The sequence below is a fragment of the Pectinophora gossypiella genome, chromosome 25 (assembly GCF_024362695.1).
Source record: "Pectinophora gossypiella chromosome 25, ilPecGoss1.1, whole genome shotgun sequence".
In the NCBI taxonomy this organism is placed as follows: domain Eukaryota; kingdom Metazoa; phylum Arthropoda; class Insecta; order Lepidoptera; family Gelechiidae; genus Pectinophora; species Pectinophora gossypiella.
This window is the reverse complement of record NC_065428.1, coordinates 4,409,485-4,425,026: the sequence shown is the minus strand read 5'-3', so window position 1 is coordinate 4,425,026 and position 15,542 is coordinate 4,409,485. Positions and strand designations below refer to the sequence as shown.

The 15,542-nt window shown below is 38.3% G+C and overlaps 2 protein-coding genes across 15 annotated transcripts in view; one reads left to right on the top strand and one right to left on the bottom strand.

Moving 5' to 3' along the window:
* The window catches only part of LOC126378014 (ryanodine receptor), a 167,659-nt gene that overhangs the window by 34,478 nt on the left and 117,639 nt on the right, over positions 1–15,542 (top strand). For all 14 annotated transcript variants that reach the window (XM_050026051.1, XM_050026050.1, XM_050026042.1 and 11 more), the window contains exon 2: positions 1,136–1,255. In XM_050026051.1, the coding sequence (XP_049882008.1) occupies positions 1,199–1,255 (57 nt within the window). In that variant the 5' untranslated portion in view covers positions 1,136–1,198. The remainder of the gene's footprint in view (positions 1–1,135; positions 1,256–15,542) is intronic.
* The window catches only part of LOC126378047 (irregular chiasm C-roughest protein-like), a 416,593-nt gene that overhangs the window by 328,355 nt on the left and 72,696 nt on the right, over positions 1–15,542 (bottom strand). The window lies entirely within an intron of this gene.

Below are 15,542 nucleotides of genomic sequence, written 5' to 3'. Positions count from 1 at the left end.
CGCTCGGTCTCAGCATACGCCCTGAAAGTAAAATATTTCATATTTTATAAGGCCACCTTATTTTTTTTTATTTATCAGGTTTACCAACACATAAATATAAATACACATAAATACACTTTTATTTTTAACTTTTTATTTCAAATAATTCAAATTCAAAAATATCTTTATTCAGTAGGTAGGTAACATAGTTACACTTTGAGTCAATTTTGACATAACGGACGTCTCATCGAATGTGGAGGAAGCAAGAGAAGTATGTCAGGATCGAAGCAATTGGAATTCTATAGTCTCTGCTTACCCTGGTGGGAAATAGGCGTGAGTTTATGTATGTATGTATGTTGTAGTTTACCTTTTCGTATTTTTTCTATTCTTTGTTTATTTTGTTTACTAGTTTATATACTGTTTTTGTCGTCATGCAGCGCATTAGGTTAAAAAGTGATGCTGTATGTACCTTTATAAATAAATAAATAATATTCTTAGCATGTATTCAATGATAATATGAAGTTCTTACATGTTACAGACATGTAGGCGCCCCGACAAAGAGACGATCCATCACGTCTAAACAGTTCATATATGTCAAAGCAAATAGATTCCTCTCACATTGTCATTTTTGTGCTTCTTCTAACACTTTTTCGGTGTTTGAAGTAATGTAACAGAAAATGGTTCGCTTGTTAGATAAATGGCAAAATATATATTTAGGACTGTTTTTTGTGGCAAAATATATATTTAGGACTGTTTTTTGTGGCAAAATATATATTTAGGACTGTTTTTTATCTCGACATATTTTTTGTTCATTCTTTCCCAGTTGGTATACGTAGCTAGACTGCAACTCCACTAACTATATATATGTTTTTTTTTTATTTTTTTTTGTATAAGCATACATAGCAATAAAAGGACATAATCCTTCCTCCACCAATCTACAGTGGAGCAGCGTGATGGAGTAAGCTCCATACCCCCTCCGGTTGATTGAGGGGAGACCTGTGCCCAGCAGTGAGACGTATATAGGCTATTTATGTACGTGTCTCTATCTGAAAAAAAAAAACAAGTATTTTGTTATGAGCGTTTTGAACCCCATTTTCATATGAATAGTTCTATATATATCTAACCAGTTTTTAATATGTGTCTCTGTTTGTTCCAGCTATGCATTTCCCGAGGAGTGGAGTTGGAGTAACATTTGACAGTTGAGTGAAGAGGACGCAAGATGGCGGAACCGGAGGGGGGAGCGAGCGAGCAGGATGATGTTTCATTCCTGCGTACGGTGAGTACCCCTTTTTCTTCGTCCTTATTATTGGGCCGCCAAAGGCCCCTGACATGGCTCATGTAACGACAACGTAGTTACTTAAGTAAAGATTAAGCAAGATATACTGCTTAACGTGCCCTCCAAAGCACGGATCATCTTAGTTTCGGACAATCTGGTGATAATGTCTAACCAAACTATTGATCTTTCCTCACCGGGGTTCGAACCCTGGACCTCCGGAACGTGAATTCAACGACCAACTGCTAGACCACGAAGGCAGTTTATATTGGTCCTATATTTTCAGTTCAGGAGAAAGGTTTGACAGTGAACTCCGCAAACAGCGCTCGCTTTAAAACACGACCCCGCTTAAAAAGCTTACTGATTTTTCAAATAAATAACTTTGTATAATCCGACTATTTCAGCAAAAAGTTATGGCGAAATAAAATTCCGGGCTTATGACAATTTACAGCTTAATCGACATTTTACGCGCAAAATCATGATTAATATTTAAATAGCGTGGAATTCCTAAAAAATCACGCAAAAGAGATTAGAGAGATCCCTCATCATTTTGTCTTTCCAATAAGGCTTATAAGGAATGCAATCCGCGTCCGAATTTCATTATAACAAATAAAACCGAGGTCGTCCACAGATTATGGAAATTCGCTTATCAGGGGGTTGAAAAGGCCACGTCGAATCAATATTGCAACGGTCTCCGTGGTCCATTGGTTGAGCGTTATGCTCACGATCCGAAGGTCCCGGGTTCGAACCCCGGTGGGGACAAATGGCAAAAATCACTTTGTGATCCCTAGTTTGGTTAGGACATCACAGGCTGATCGCCTGATTGTCCAAAAAGTAAGATGATCCGTGCTTCGGAAGGCACGTCAAGCCGTTGGTTCCGGTTATTACTTACTGATGTAAGTACGTAGTCGTTACATGAGTCATGTCAGGGGCCTATGGCGGCTCAGTAATAACCCTGACACCAGGGTTGATGGGGTTGGTAATCCACCTCACAATCCACACGATAGAAGAAGAATAATGTTGCTATTTGACATTTTGTTCAATTTTCGCTAACACAGTTGGCTCGACCATTACAGACGGCGATACGGCTCGACACCTATCACTTAGGTCTGACAGAAAGCCCGTTCTTTCCTGAGGTCCACCTGTTTAGTTCACCTGGTGGACCACGGGAAAACATATTCTTCCGTGGTCCACCCGGTGGACTAAGGTGGACCATAGGAAAAAGCTTTGTGAGATAGATAGATAGATAAAATACTCTATTGAGCACAATGGACACAAAATACAGAGATAACGACAACATATACAGAAAAGCACAACAGGCGGCCTTATTGCTCATGCAGCAATTTCTTCCAGGCAACCTTTGGATGAGGTGTGGGTACTTAGTTCATCTTGCGATGGATTTGCCTCTGACTACTGCAATTGCGATATAGTCGTGAGTTTATGTTATGTTGTCTACCCTACAATCCTGTCGGTTATTGCCGCTATGAATCTTAAACGTTGTACCGAGTGAGAGCCTTAAGCGCTCCCCATTTGTTCGGCCAAGTAGTTAATGCCACCTGTGGCAAATCTACAATAAGTAACGTCAAAAAAAATACCGCTATGAAACTTGTTATAGCTCAGAAGCGGCGCAAGAAACTATTCACCAACCCAATTAATAGAGACCAGACTATTGTCAATTGAGCTAGCTAATTTTACTAGCGTCGAGTACGACAGTGCATGGTTGTGCCAAAACCCGGGATGAACTAAATGATTCGGAACAAAAATAGATGTGGCATTTAGTGATTAAACTTTAGGTAAAAGGTTAAACATTTGGCAAATGGCCGGACGTATTGGGGACAATAGATCTACTGTTTGAGATTTGGGAGTGGCGGCTGATGACAAATTGTTTGTTACATTTTGTACTGTTTCGTACTTGATGGGAAAACGTAGATAGAGGGATACAAAACACGCAAAGTAATTCCTTTTGAAGAAGTTCAGTTCTCGCCAGCTATGTCTAAGTCCCATGTAAGAAGCGGCGAGTTTATTGCGATTAACCGGGATCTTGAAAATCACGTGACATCAATTATAGATCCAAACGTGTTCAAACTCACAGTGGTTTAAAGCTTGAGCCGAGATGTAACTCGAAACAGGGTTATTTCGAATTTATTTTTACATAATTTTGCAGTAAACATAATTGGATCAATACATATATTATATACTCTTTTTAGAGCCTCCGTGGTCTAATGGTTAGAGCGTTAGGCTCACGATCTGGAGGTCCGGGTTCGATTCCCGATGGGGACATTGTCGAAATCACTTTGTGAGACTGTCCTTTGTTTGGTAAGGACTTTTCAGGCTTGAATCACCTGATTGTCCGAAAAAGTAAGATGATTCCGTGCTTCGGAAGGCACGTTAAGCCGTTGGTCCCGGCTATTAGCCGTAAAAACACCTCCACCAACCCGCAGTGGAGCAGCGTGGTGGAGTATGCTCCATACCCCCTCCGGTTGATTGAGGGGAGGCCTGTGCCCAGCAGTGGGACGTATATAGGCAGTTTATGTTATGTTGTTATATACATCCCACTGCTGGGCAGAGGCCTAGCCTTCAAATGTTACATTTTAGGACAACCACGTGATTCAGCCTGCAATGTCCTAGCCAAACAAAAGACCAAACAACGTGATATTTAACAGTGTCCATCGGGAATCGAACCTGTACTACCAAATCGTGAGCCTAATGCTCTAACCACTACACCACGGAGGCTGTTCTTTACAATAAGTCATTTCAACTAAAACATCCCCATGTGGCAATATATTGCCGCTTTGGTATATCGTTATAGACATGTATTTGTAAAAACAAGCAATCTATGCTGCGCGAGCAACTTCGTTGAGTGTCGCAATTGATTGTACTTGTTTTTAGTATAAGATGTACTAGTATAATAATATGTGGGATTAATGTCGGGACAAACCCTTTTAGGGTTTTTCGATGTTAACTATTTAAAATGTAACATTAAATTGTAACTATGATAAATAAATAAAATAAACAATAAAATATGGAACTTGATTTACAGAGAATTTCTACTTATTTTTTATTTTTAAGTTAGGTACTTATTGTAGATTTGCCACAAATGGCATTAACTATTTGGCCGGAGATCTTGCTAAATAGTCATCTTATCTATGTTTTAATGCAATTGATTATTACATTATATTCAACTTACATATTATTTTTACAATATTTTAAATTAAAATATATCCCTTCTTCTAACTATAACTAAAAATGTCCGCCGCGGAACGCGCCCTGTCCAAATGTGTCATGCTAAGAACCAAATATTACGGAGTCAGGTTAGAGATGAAAATGAAGTTCGCCTTTAGTAAAATAATGTAATAAACGACACACAAAAATGACAAACAGACAAAAGAATAAGACATATTATTTTATTATAAATCCATAGCCAACATTCATCTATAAATTAATAATTTATCTCACTCGTACTTCCAAAGTTTGGAACAAAAGCCGCCTCTCTGGTACATATCGATTTAAATGTAGATTTCAAAGGTCAGGCATTTGGCGAGAGGCCCGGGTATCGAGAACAATAGATCTGAAGCCTGTAGGCTAAGTCTGGTGACAAAGGCGCGTCATCTTACCTGTTATTATCACACTTCCTTTATAATGCAGGCACACCAAGCTCAGCACCTTACCATGCAGGGCTGGCAGGGCTGGGCTGGCTGGAAGAGCTGTCTTTCAGAGATACGCCCACCATTTGTTACACATGTATATTGTTGTTTTTGTACATTTATGCAATAAAGTGCGTACATATCTACTATTCATCTTTTTTTTTATTTATTTGTACACAATAAAACAGAAAGAAACATACAAAGAAAACAGACAGTACAAGTAAGCTTATCTCTAAGTAAGAGATTTCTTCCAGCTGACCTGCGTAATAAGGAGACATGCAGTGTACTCGTATAATACTACAGATAGACATACCTATATACACGTACTAATCTTATGAAATTACAAGAACAATAATTATACTTACTAATATACATTTCAAAGACCTGGAGTCTCTAACTATGTATTGTTTTAATTTTTCATTTAATCGTCTAGCCTCAATGGGGTTTTTGGCCTCAATTAAGTTCATGTCAAAGACAACACCGCGGTCATGGTACAGTTCTATATCGTGACTTTTGTAAATGTTGTCAAGGATTTAATACGCGTGCAGGTCGACAGAACTGTGTATAGTCACGTGATACTGTTAATGACATATTCAATAATACGGCCTCCGTAGTCCAGTGGTTGAGCGTTGGGTTCACGATCCGGAGGTCCCGGGTTCGAATCCCGGTGGGGTCATATCACAAAAATCACTTTGTGATCCCTAGTTTGGTTAGGACATTACATGCCGATCACCTAATTGTCCAAAAAGTAAGATGAACCGTGATTCGGAAGGCACGTTATGCCGTTGGTCCCAGTTACTACATACTGATGTAAGTAAGTAGTCGTTACATGAGCCATATCAGGGGCCTTTGGCGGCTCAATAATAACCCTGACATCAGGGTTGATGAGGATAGTAATTCATCTCACCACCCACACGATAGAAGGATTCCTTTAAGCAAGCAGAATGGAGTTTTGCTTACCTATTGTGAATAAATTCTACGGAAAATATTGTAACATTCGAATCTAAGAAAGGCACTCAAATACTGAAAGCATTTTTTCATATTGGATACCTCTTGCATTATCTTATTTCCAAGAATATATTCACGTTACTATAACTTGGACTTTCCAGCCATGCGTCATAGAAACATTGTATAAATCATTCAAGTTGTAAAGGCCTATGATGGTGACTATAACTACCTGACAAAAAAAAAAGCTTATTAAGGTAAAAACTTGGACTTTACAACATTGAAATGAGTCATGTCAGGGGCCTTTGGCGGCTCAATAATCAACCCTGACACCAGGGTTGATGAGGTTGGTAATCCACCTCACAACCCACACGAGAGAAGAAGACATTAAAATATACACACATTAATATTTAGTTAGAAAACACAAAACGTAAAGGTTCAGTCCCGGTCATTCCTATTCCGATCCGGGCTTTAAAACCGCTGAATTCGACGTTATGAGTTTCATACATAAACAGCCTATATACGTCCCACTGCTGGGCACAGGCCCTCAATCAACCGGAGGGGGTATGGAGCATACTTCACCACGCTGCTCCAATGCGGGTTGGTAGAGATGTTTTTATGGCTAATAGCCGAGACCAACGGCTTAACGTGCCCTCCGAAGCACGGAATCATCTTACTTTTTCGGACAATCAGGTGATTCAAGCCTGAAAAGTCCTTACCAAACAAAGGACAGTCTCACAAAGTGATTTCGACAATGTCCCCATCGGGAATCGAACCCTGACCTCCAGATCGTGAGCCTAACGCTCTAACCATTAGACCACAGAGGCTGTTAATTTGAGTGATGAGTTTCATAAATTCATCATACCATACCACGTTATGTAACGTGGTTTCCTTTGTGCCCGGTTAATAGCAATAGGATCCCCTATTATATGGGACTCAAACATAAGTAGCGAGGAGTCGATGTCTTATACGTAATATCTTTTGTACCATAAGCTGCAAAAGTCCAATCAGTTTCTTGCAAAGTAATAAATTAACTGGTTGCACTTAAGACCTCCTGGTTACATGTCGTTTCTGTAACTCCTCTGCAGTATACAGCTCGACACTGAAATTTTTTCACGTCATTTTTCACATTCCCTAGAGTCCGCAGGGGTGACATTTTAATTAGATTTGCGCTTTTTGTGAATATAATAACGATATTTATAACGCGAAGTGGGACTGAAAGCATTTTCGGGTTATTTTTTATCTTTCTGTAATAGACCAAAAACATCTACAAAAACATAAATTGTATAATTATGACAACTAATGGTTCATAATTTCACCACTGTTTAGAAATAATTCGCTGGGCTCAGTGACTGCACTTTTGCTCTTTGATTGTACCTACCTACTTAGACGAATTGACTCGAACTCTAAGCCACTGAATTTGACTTTATAAGTTTCATAAATTCATCATAACATAACGTGTGTGTGTGTGTAAAGTGTGTGTGTGTGTGTGTGTGTGTGTGTGTGTGTGTGAGTATGTGTGTGTAGTGTGTGTGTGTGCTCGTGACCGTACAATAAGCTGCAAAAGTCCGATCAGTTTCTTGCAAAGTAATAAATTAACTGGTTGCACTTAAGTAAGTTAGTAAGTTAGGTTCATCATATCCATCTTTGGAATTCGTATCAACAGTGGCTGCAAGTTGTCTTTGATTACTTGTGGCTCTGCCCACCCCATTAGGGATTACGGGCGTGAGTTTATGTATGTATGTATGTATGTATGTTGCACTTAAGACCTCCCGGTTACATGTCGTTTCTGTAACTCCTCTGCAGTATACAGCTCGACACTGAAATTTTTTCACGTCATTTTTCACATTCCCTAGAGTCCGCAGGGGTGACATTTTAATTAGATTTGCGCTTTTTGTGAATATAATAACGATATTTATAACGCGAAGTGGGACTGAAAGCATTTTCGGGTTATTTTTTAAATGTAGTGTAATGTAATGTCGCTGAGGACGATTCATTTTTAACATACACATCGTCACTGGAAAGGTAAAATTACTTAAGCGCCAAAATATCAATCAATCAATAAATAATACTTTATTGCACAACGACATATACAAAGGACATAAACATACGAATAAAAACATAAGTACAATAGGCGGCCTTATTGCTAAATAGCAATTTCTGCCAGGCAACCTTAGGGTGAAAGAAGTTAATGCATTGGAGCACGGGCTGGTGCAATAAACATATAATGATACGAACAAAAATAAAAAATAAAAAAATCATTATTATATTATTATTACTATTTTCTTATTTTTAATTTTTGTTCGTATCATTATATGTTTATTGCACCAGTCCGTATATACATACATACATACACACACATACATACATACAAATAGCCTATACAATATAAATATCCTAAAATAGCAGTTCATGTGATAATATGTTATTGCTAGACATAGAAAATGAAACAAAATGTAATCTTACGTTGGCGTCATCAAAATTGGATAAATGGGTAAGAAGTTATGATAAAAAAACGAAAAATACTTAAAACGGCTTTTTCTCGAAATGGCATTTTGGGGCTTACGTAATTTTGCTTTTTCAGTGACGATGATGTAAATTGTTAGTGACATCGTAACGAATACTGAAGGGGATGATTCAGACCATGATTCTGAGTTGATATCAAGTGAAATTTCCTGTCGGAAGAGTGTCAATTTTAGTGTCTTTTTAAATTATTTTCAGTTCCATACTTTTCAGAATCATCTGAATGATCCCTCAATGTTTTCGTTACGATGTCATTACAACCCTATATTTGTTACATAACATAAGCTGACGTCTACATTCCGGATAGGGGTAGTCAAAGGTTCGTTCATCGCATGATACACTTTGAATTGTACTTAGTACTAAGTACAGTCATGAGCAATATCATGTACCCACTTTAGAACCCTGTCGCACTATCATATTTGACATTTAATGAGACTTACGGTTTAATTTTTCAAAAAAGTTAATATGACATGTTTTCAAAGTGTATACATATTAGTACTCGTGACCGTACCCATGCGTTGCCGAACATTCTGTTAGACAAACGTGTTGACTTCAAAGGTCCGTGTTGCTCTATGGTTGGCTTTAGAAAGAAAGAAAAATATTTATTTCCCCACACAAAAACATTGTACATGACAATTTGCTAGTTTAAACTGACAGATTTTGTGAAAGGGCTGATGCCTAAACTAAGTTAAAAACTTGTAATATAGGTCATAAGGCTTTCCCCCGGCATAAAACAGCAACATTGAACCTTATTCTATATGCAGGCATGTAGACACATAGGTACTTATATAGTTTATATAATAATAATCATAAAAAAAAAGTAAAGTAACTCTTGCCACATTCGCATTCGTGTTGGCCTCTTAAAATTTCCAGTATTAATGCGAAAGTTTCAAAGTGTCGACCTGCAGTATGTATTCAGACGATTAAATCGTCAGTTGAATACAAAAAGCGGTTTTAATGAAAAGCTCTGCCTGAATGGAGCCGGTAATTGGTGGCGAGGAGCACTCCTTGTAGGGTTGACACCAGTGTCAACAATGTTGATTTGATGCCAGCATCAAAAATTGAAGAAACTTAGGCATAGTAGATATTACTTTACCTACAGTTAATTTCTTAGACATTAAAAAAAATCTTAATATTTATTAGAGTCTCCGTAGTCTAATGTTCAAAGCGTCAGCCTCACGACCTGGAGGTCCGGATTCGATTCCCGATAGGACTGTCGAAATCACTGTGAGACTGTCTTTTTTTTAGTAAGGACATTGCAGGCTGGAATCACCTGATTGTCTGAAAAAGTAAGATGATTCCGTGCTCGGAGGGCACGTTAAGCCGTTGGTCCAAGCTATTAGCCGTAGAACAGCTCCACCATTCCGCAGTGGCGCGGCGTGGTGGAGTATGCTCCATACTCACTCCGGGTGATTGAGGGAAGGCCTGTGCGCAGCAGTGGGACGTATATAGGCTGCTTATGTTTTTATTTTGTGTATTTTTTAATAGTTGGGTATTTAATAGTATATTTGGATGCATTTTGAAGATATGTGACCTAACCTGTATTGAGCTGGTTTTCCCTACGCGGGTTAGAAGTCAGACAGGCACTCACTTCTGTGATAAACCGGACCTATCAACCACTTCTCAATGAGCAATCTTCTAGACTCAAATTCTATATAACCATGTTTACCTTAATTGGGTATGTAAGGTATTTTTGAAGGTATTTTTTTTATACTGATCCTCATTATTACTGAAGCTAAAAATAGAGAAATAAAGCTAATTAAGACGAAATCTCGAAATTCGAAATCTAGGCGTTACTTTTTTCCCTTACGTACCAGGAGCTAGATCTATTTACCCACTTTCCGGCTTGCTACAAGTCTCATCCATGCAAAGAACTATTTTAAGTTCATTTATAAATAACCACGTACCCAATAATTCTAAGATAGCTTCGATAAATACGTCTATATTTAAATGCCGAAGCCAATAATAAATGCAATCTATATTTATGTTCGTACCGACGCGTTTCGTATCTTCTGAATATATAATAACAAATTGCCGACATATGACGCAAATACAGATATACGCTACATTTACTTAGCTGACGGACTGGAAGCATAGAATAAAAAATAGTAATACGTATAGAACGGCAACTCCGCTCCCCACCAGTGGTAGGTTTACCTCACAAACCCCCCTCCTCGATTTTACATAACATAACATAACAAATACTTTATTGCACAAACAGGAGAAAACAAAATACAAAACAAAAGAGACATAGAATGAGTACAATAGGCGGCCTTATTTATTTATTTATTTTACTTTAGTCTTCAATCGTATGGACGTCTGACGTCACGCACACAGATGCACGTGTACGATTACGAGAATGGGTAGTGTAGTATGATGCGATCCATTCTCAGAGCCAGTGATGGGTCGGTCGTAGTGGTGCTAATTCCTGTAAATACCATCTAATTTTATTTTAAGTTATATCTGTCATTTTCTTATCCGCCGAGAAGGAAAGGGACGGGTAATCGACAAGCATAAAATTTATGGAACACACGTCAATTTTATGCACAAATCTAAAACAGCCGTCTAAAAATTTTACATCAGTCAATAACCCGACACAGTTAGTAGACAGCACGTCAAACGGATTGCATACCAGTGACGTACCTTTTTGATTCGCCCGGGTTATTCATTCTTTTACTCATTCTTCCTAAAATTAAGAGCTGTGAATCATCCGTCCCTTTCCTTTTCGACGGATATGAAACTGACGGATATAACTTAAAATAAAATTAGGCGGTGTCTGCAGGAATCGGCTGTGTAAGACGAGGTTTTTTTTGCATGAAGTGTCCGGGGTGTGACTTTAGCTTAGATTTCCTTCAGTCGCTAAGAAGTAAGTAGGAGCGCGGACGGATTGTCTGTTTGTATTGCACTTACGTAAAAAACATTAACTAGCATTAACTACTTGGCCGTACAAATGGGGAGCGCTTAAGGCTCTCACCCGGTACAACGTTTAAGACAATAGGCCTGAGGGTGCCCAGTTGGGCGCGAACCTCTGCTCAGGGCGCGTCGTCTGAGAGGAAAAATATTTGAAAGAATTAAAAAAGAATTAGGGTCGATTGCGATAAGCGCTGATTGACGGAAATCGTCGACCACGCCTGCGGGGTCGGTATCGTAAATAACCGCACACGCTAGAAATGAGGTTTCTTATATGGAATGCTCCTGGCCGTGTTATAGAGAGATCGTTGTCGCGATGGACTAATTATCGAGCGTTTAATCGACAAATGTGTCATTCTACAAATGTTAAATTCTACTAGGTCTTACTATCATAAAGAAAGATTAAGCCTATTGTTATTTATGTATGATTTGTTTGGTTTTAAACCAATTTCATTCCTTTTTGGTTTGTAAAACGCTCCACCGGCGTGAGTGGCAACCCTAACAATGAAAGAAAGTCATCGTTTGAAATAGAATTGGAGGTTATACTCAAAGGAAAGGCTTTCTATAATAGTATAAGAGATAGCGACAAGTTTTCTTTTATTAAGAGAAGTTTTGTGTGTGTTTTTTATATTTATTTTCAATTCTAATTATTTACTTTTGCGATGGAAAATTCCATTTGATATCAACTCAGAATAATGAGCTGAATCACCCCCTCAGTCTTCGTATTTATTTAGGTACAACTACGTATTTGTGTTAGTGATTCAGAATCATGGTCTGAATCATCCCTCAAAGTTTTAGCTGTATATATGTGAACTCTTCTCGATACCAGAGCAAATTCCACCATATTGCTTCACTTACGATTGATATTGAAGACGAAAAAAATCACCTATTCTTTTTTACTGCCAACTTTCAAAACTGAAGTAAGTATAAAACGAAACGAAACAGTCTACACAAACTCTTACTCTAAAACATTCATAACAGGCTAGAAAGTAAATTGGCGGAAATTCTCCTTTCAAGTACCAATTCCATCCTGCTAGTTAAACTTTAACAAAGTCAGACTTGATGCTATTACTACTAGTATTACTAAGGCGATATAGTTGAAGTTTGCTTTAATAGTGAATGTTATGTTATGTTGTGTTTTAGTGGGAATGTTAGGTTGGTTTGGACACGTAGAGCGGATGAAGGATAATAAAATTGCGAAAGCGGTATATAAAGCGAAAGTTGATGGTAGGGCTGGCAGAGGAAAACCTAGAAGGACTTACATTGACCAAATTGGAGATGTCCTTAGAAAAGGTTTAGTATGATCTACTCTGAACCGGCGTGCGTGAATGAAGCGATCGATGAATGTGGAGGAAGCAAGAGAAGTGTGTCAGGATGGAAGCAAATGGAATTCTATTGTCTCTGCTTACCCCGGTAGGAAATAGGCGTTAGTTTATGTATGTATGTATGTTGCTTTAATAGTTTTTGACAAAGAGATTTAGTAATACATATTTTTATGAGTATAGCGCAATGGTTTTAACCCCAATAGGGCGACAACAAATACTTGGAACCCCGACCTCATTCAGCACTTATCGCTATCGACCCACTATGGTCGATAAATTCTTTCAAATACATTTTATCCTCTCAGACGACGCCCTGACCCGAGGTTCGCGCTTAACTGGCCATCCTCAGGCCTGTTGTCTAAAATTTTATACAGGGTGAGATCCTTCAGCGCTCCCCATTTGTCCGGCCAAGTAGTTAATGCCATTTGCCGAAAATCTACAATTAGTTACGTCAAAAAACAAAATGTACCCAATAGGGTAGGTGACTGTAAAAAAGTGTAAATCGGACTTATTACTACGTTTTTCTTATTTAAAATTCATAAATAAGTTAAATAGAACAAAGAAAATGTTTTGTTAGTTTTACATCTATCTTTATTTAGTAATCAGAATTTCATAATTTATCTTGAACCTAGTACTTATACCCATTTGACTTGGTTGTCTTCTTGCAATTAGGTATGCAAATTGGAGTAAATTTTTGCGCTAAGAGATGTTCAGTACTTTAGATAAGTTTACGGTTTAGTGTAGTTTAGGGTTTTGGATAGGTTTGAAGATATGTATGTCTGTTATCAATGAAATCAGAAGATTAAACGCATGAAAATCTTTACAGCGCCATAAAATCATTTCAAATCAAAAACAATTGAGCAAGGTTGTCTGAAAAGTCCCTGATTGTAAATTTACTTAAGTCCCGTCTTCATTGTATTAAAACAATAAGAAAATATGGCAGCAGTTTTCCATTCATACCGGATTAGCACAGTAAACTTGCTCTTCCCGCAGGAATGAGAAAGACAAGTAAGCGACCTTCCACACAGCGCGATTCAAATTCAAAAATATCTTTATTCAGTAGGTAACATAGTTACACTTTGAATCGTCAATTTTTACATAACGAACGTCTCATCCGCCTAAAACTACTGCAGCTTCTCACAACCTGTATAGCCGGGGAAAAGAAGCTGCAAGAAAAACCTCGGCACAGGGCCCTAGACGTTCTTTAAAAAAAAATGAAAAGTTTCAAATTTCAATAGATTAATTTCAAAAATTAAAAAGAAGATTCAATATCGCATTGATCTGCGATATCAGCGTAAGGTCATCTTCTATCGTGTGGGTTGTGAGGTGAATTACCAACCTCAGCAACCCTGGTCAGGGTTATTATTGAGCATCATGGTTCATGTAACAACTACATACTTACTTAAGTAAATAGTAACCGGGACTGACTGCTTAACCTGCCCTCCGAAGGTGTGCATGTCCTTACGAAACTGGAGACACTAAGCGATTTTTGTGACATGTCCCCATTGCGATTCGAACATATGGTCCGCTTACCTAACCTGAACATTTGACTGGTACGGTTTATCACAGAAGCGACTGCCTATCTGACCTTCCAACCCGCGAAGGCAAACCAGCCCAATGCAGGTTAGGTCACTTACCTCCGGAACACATTTCTCGGAAATGAGCACGTGATAATAATTTATGATACAAACATGAATTCGAAAACAAATTCTTAAATCATGAGATTGTATTTGTCACCTTAGTATCTTTCCTGTACTGAAATCTTCAATAGTTTTAATATCGCATGAATCGCGTCGTGCAGTGAGGAAGGCACTAAAGGAACAGAAGTTGCAGAAACAAAAGTATTCTCTCGTGTAAAATTAATAACTACAGGGGAACTACTTTTAAACTGCTGGGAATGGCTAGGCAAAGCGGCGTTGGGGTACAGTTATAACATATTTATAATACTATGGTTAGGGGCTTTTTAACGTGGCTTATTGTACATTTGCCACATATGGCGTTTATCACTTGGCCAAACAAATGAGGAGCGCTCAGGGCTCTCACCCAGTACATAAAACTTTTGAAATAAACTACACTTTACATTTGTTTTTGTTATTTTTACTTTGACTTCGTTCACGTGGATTTCAGTTATCGCGCAGATTTTTTTTCCACCCCCTTTTCATCCCCTTCAAGGGTGAATTCCGGGATAAAATTATATTTTCTGTGTTGGACCTCTAATTATCTCCACGCCAAATTTGATCAAAATCGGTTAAGCGGTTACAGCGTGAAAAGGCAAGAAACAGTGTTACTTTCGCATTTATATTATTAGTGTGGATGTAATTACTACGTTTAAACATAGGAAGTAGCGAGGCGGTCTACGATGGAGGTAGTCTAGAAAATGGAAATACGTTCTTGTTTGTGCTAGTAACCACTTAACTGCATATTCACGCAGTATAAACAAATACAGTAGACACACTGCTCATAAATGCCGAACCAGAGTAGACTGGGTGAGTGTGTTCCCGCGTAATAAATGAGTGAGCGAGAGAGAAAATGCTCTGTGAGTACAGTTTATCGCTGTGAATTTAGTGCGAGTTCAAATTGTTCCGAACATTGCGACGTCAAAAGTGTACAAATGGCAAAGAAGAAAGGTAGACAGATATTTTGGCCCTTATAAATTTATAGATCTACCTACTCCACTGCAATTTCTTGAGTGATCATAGCATTTGCGACAGTGTCCAAATATCGGGAGTCTCATACAAACAAAACCCACGCCTATTCGGGGTAAGCAGAGACTATGGAATTCCATTTCCTTTGATCCTAACATATTTCTCTTGCTTCTGAGTCTCATATTCCAGAGTTAACCCGGTAGGAACCCGATGTTTTAGTGTCTATACTGTTTGTCACTATGCTGTGGCGCTAGCGTGTTGAAATTGCATTAGCACTTAAGGTGGGTATCATTTAATATTA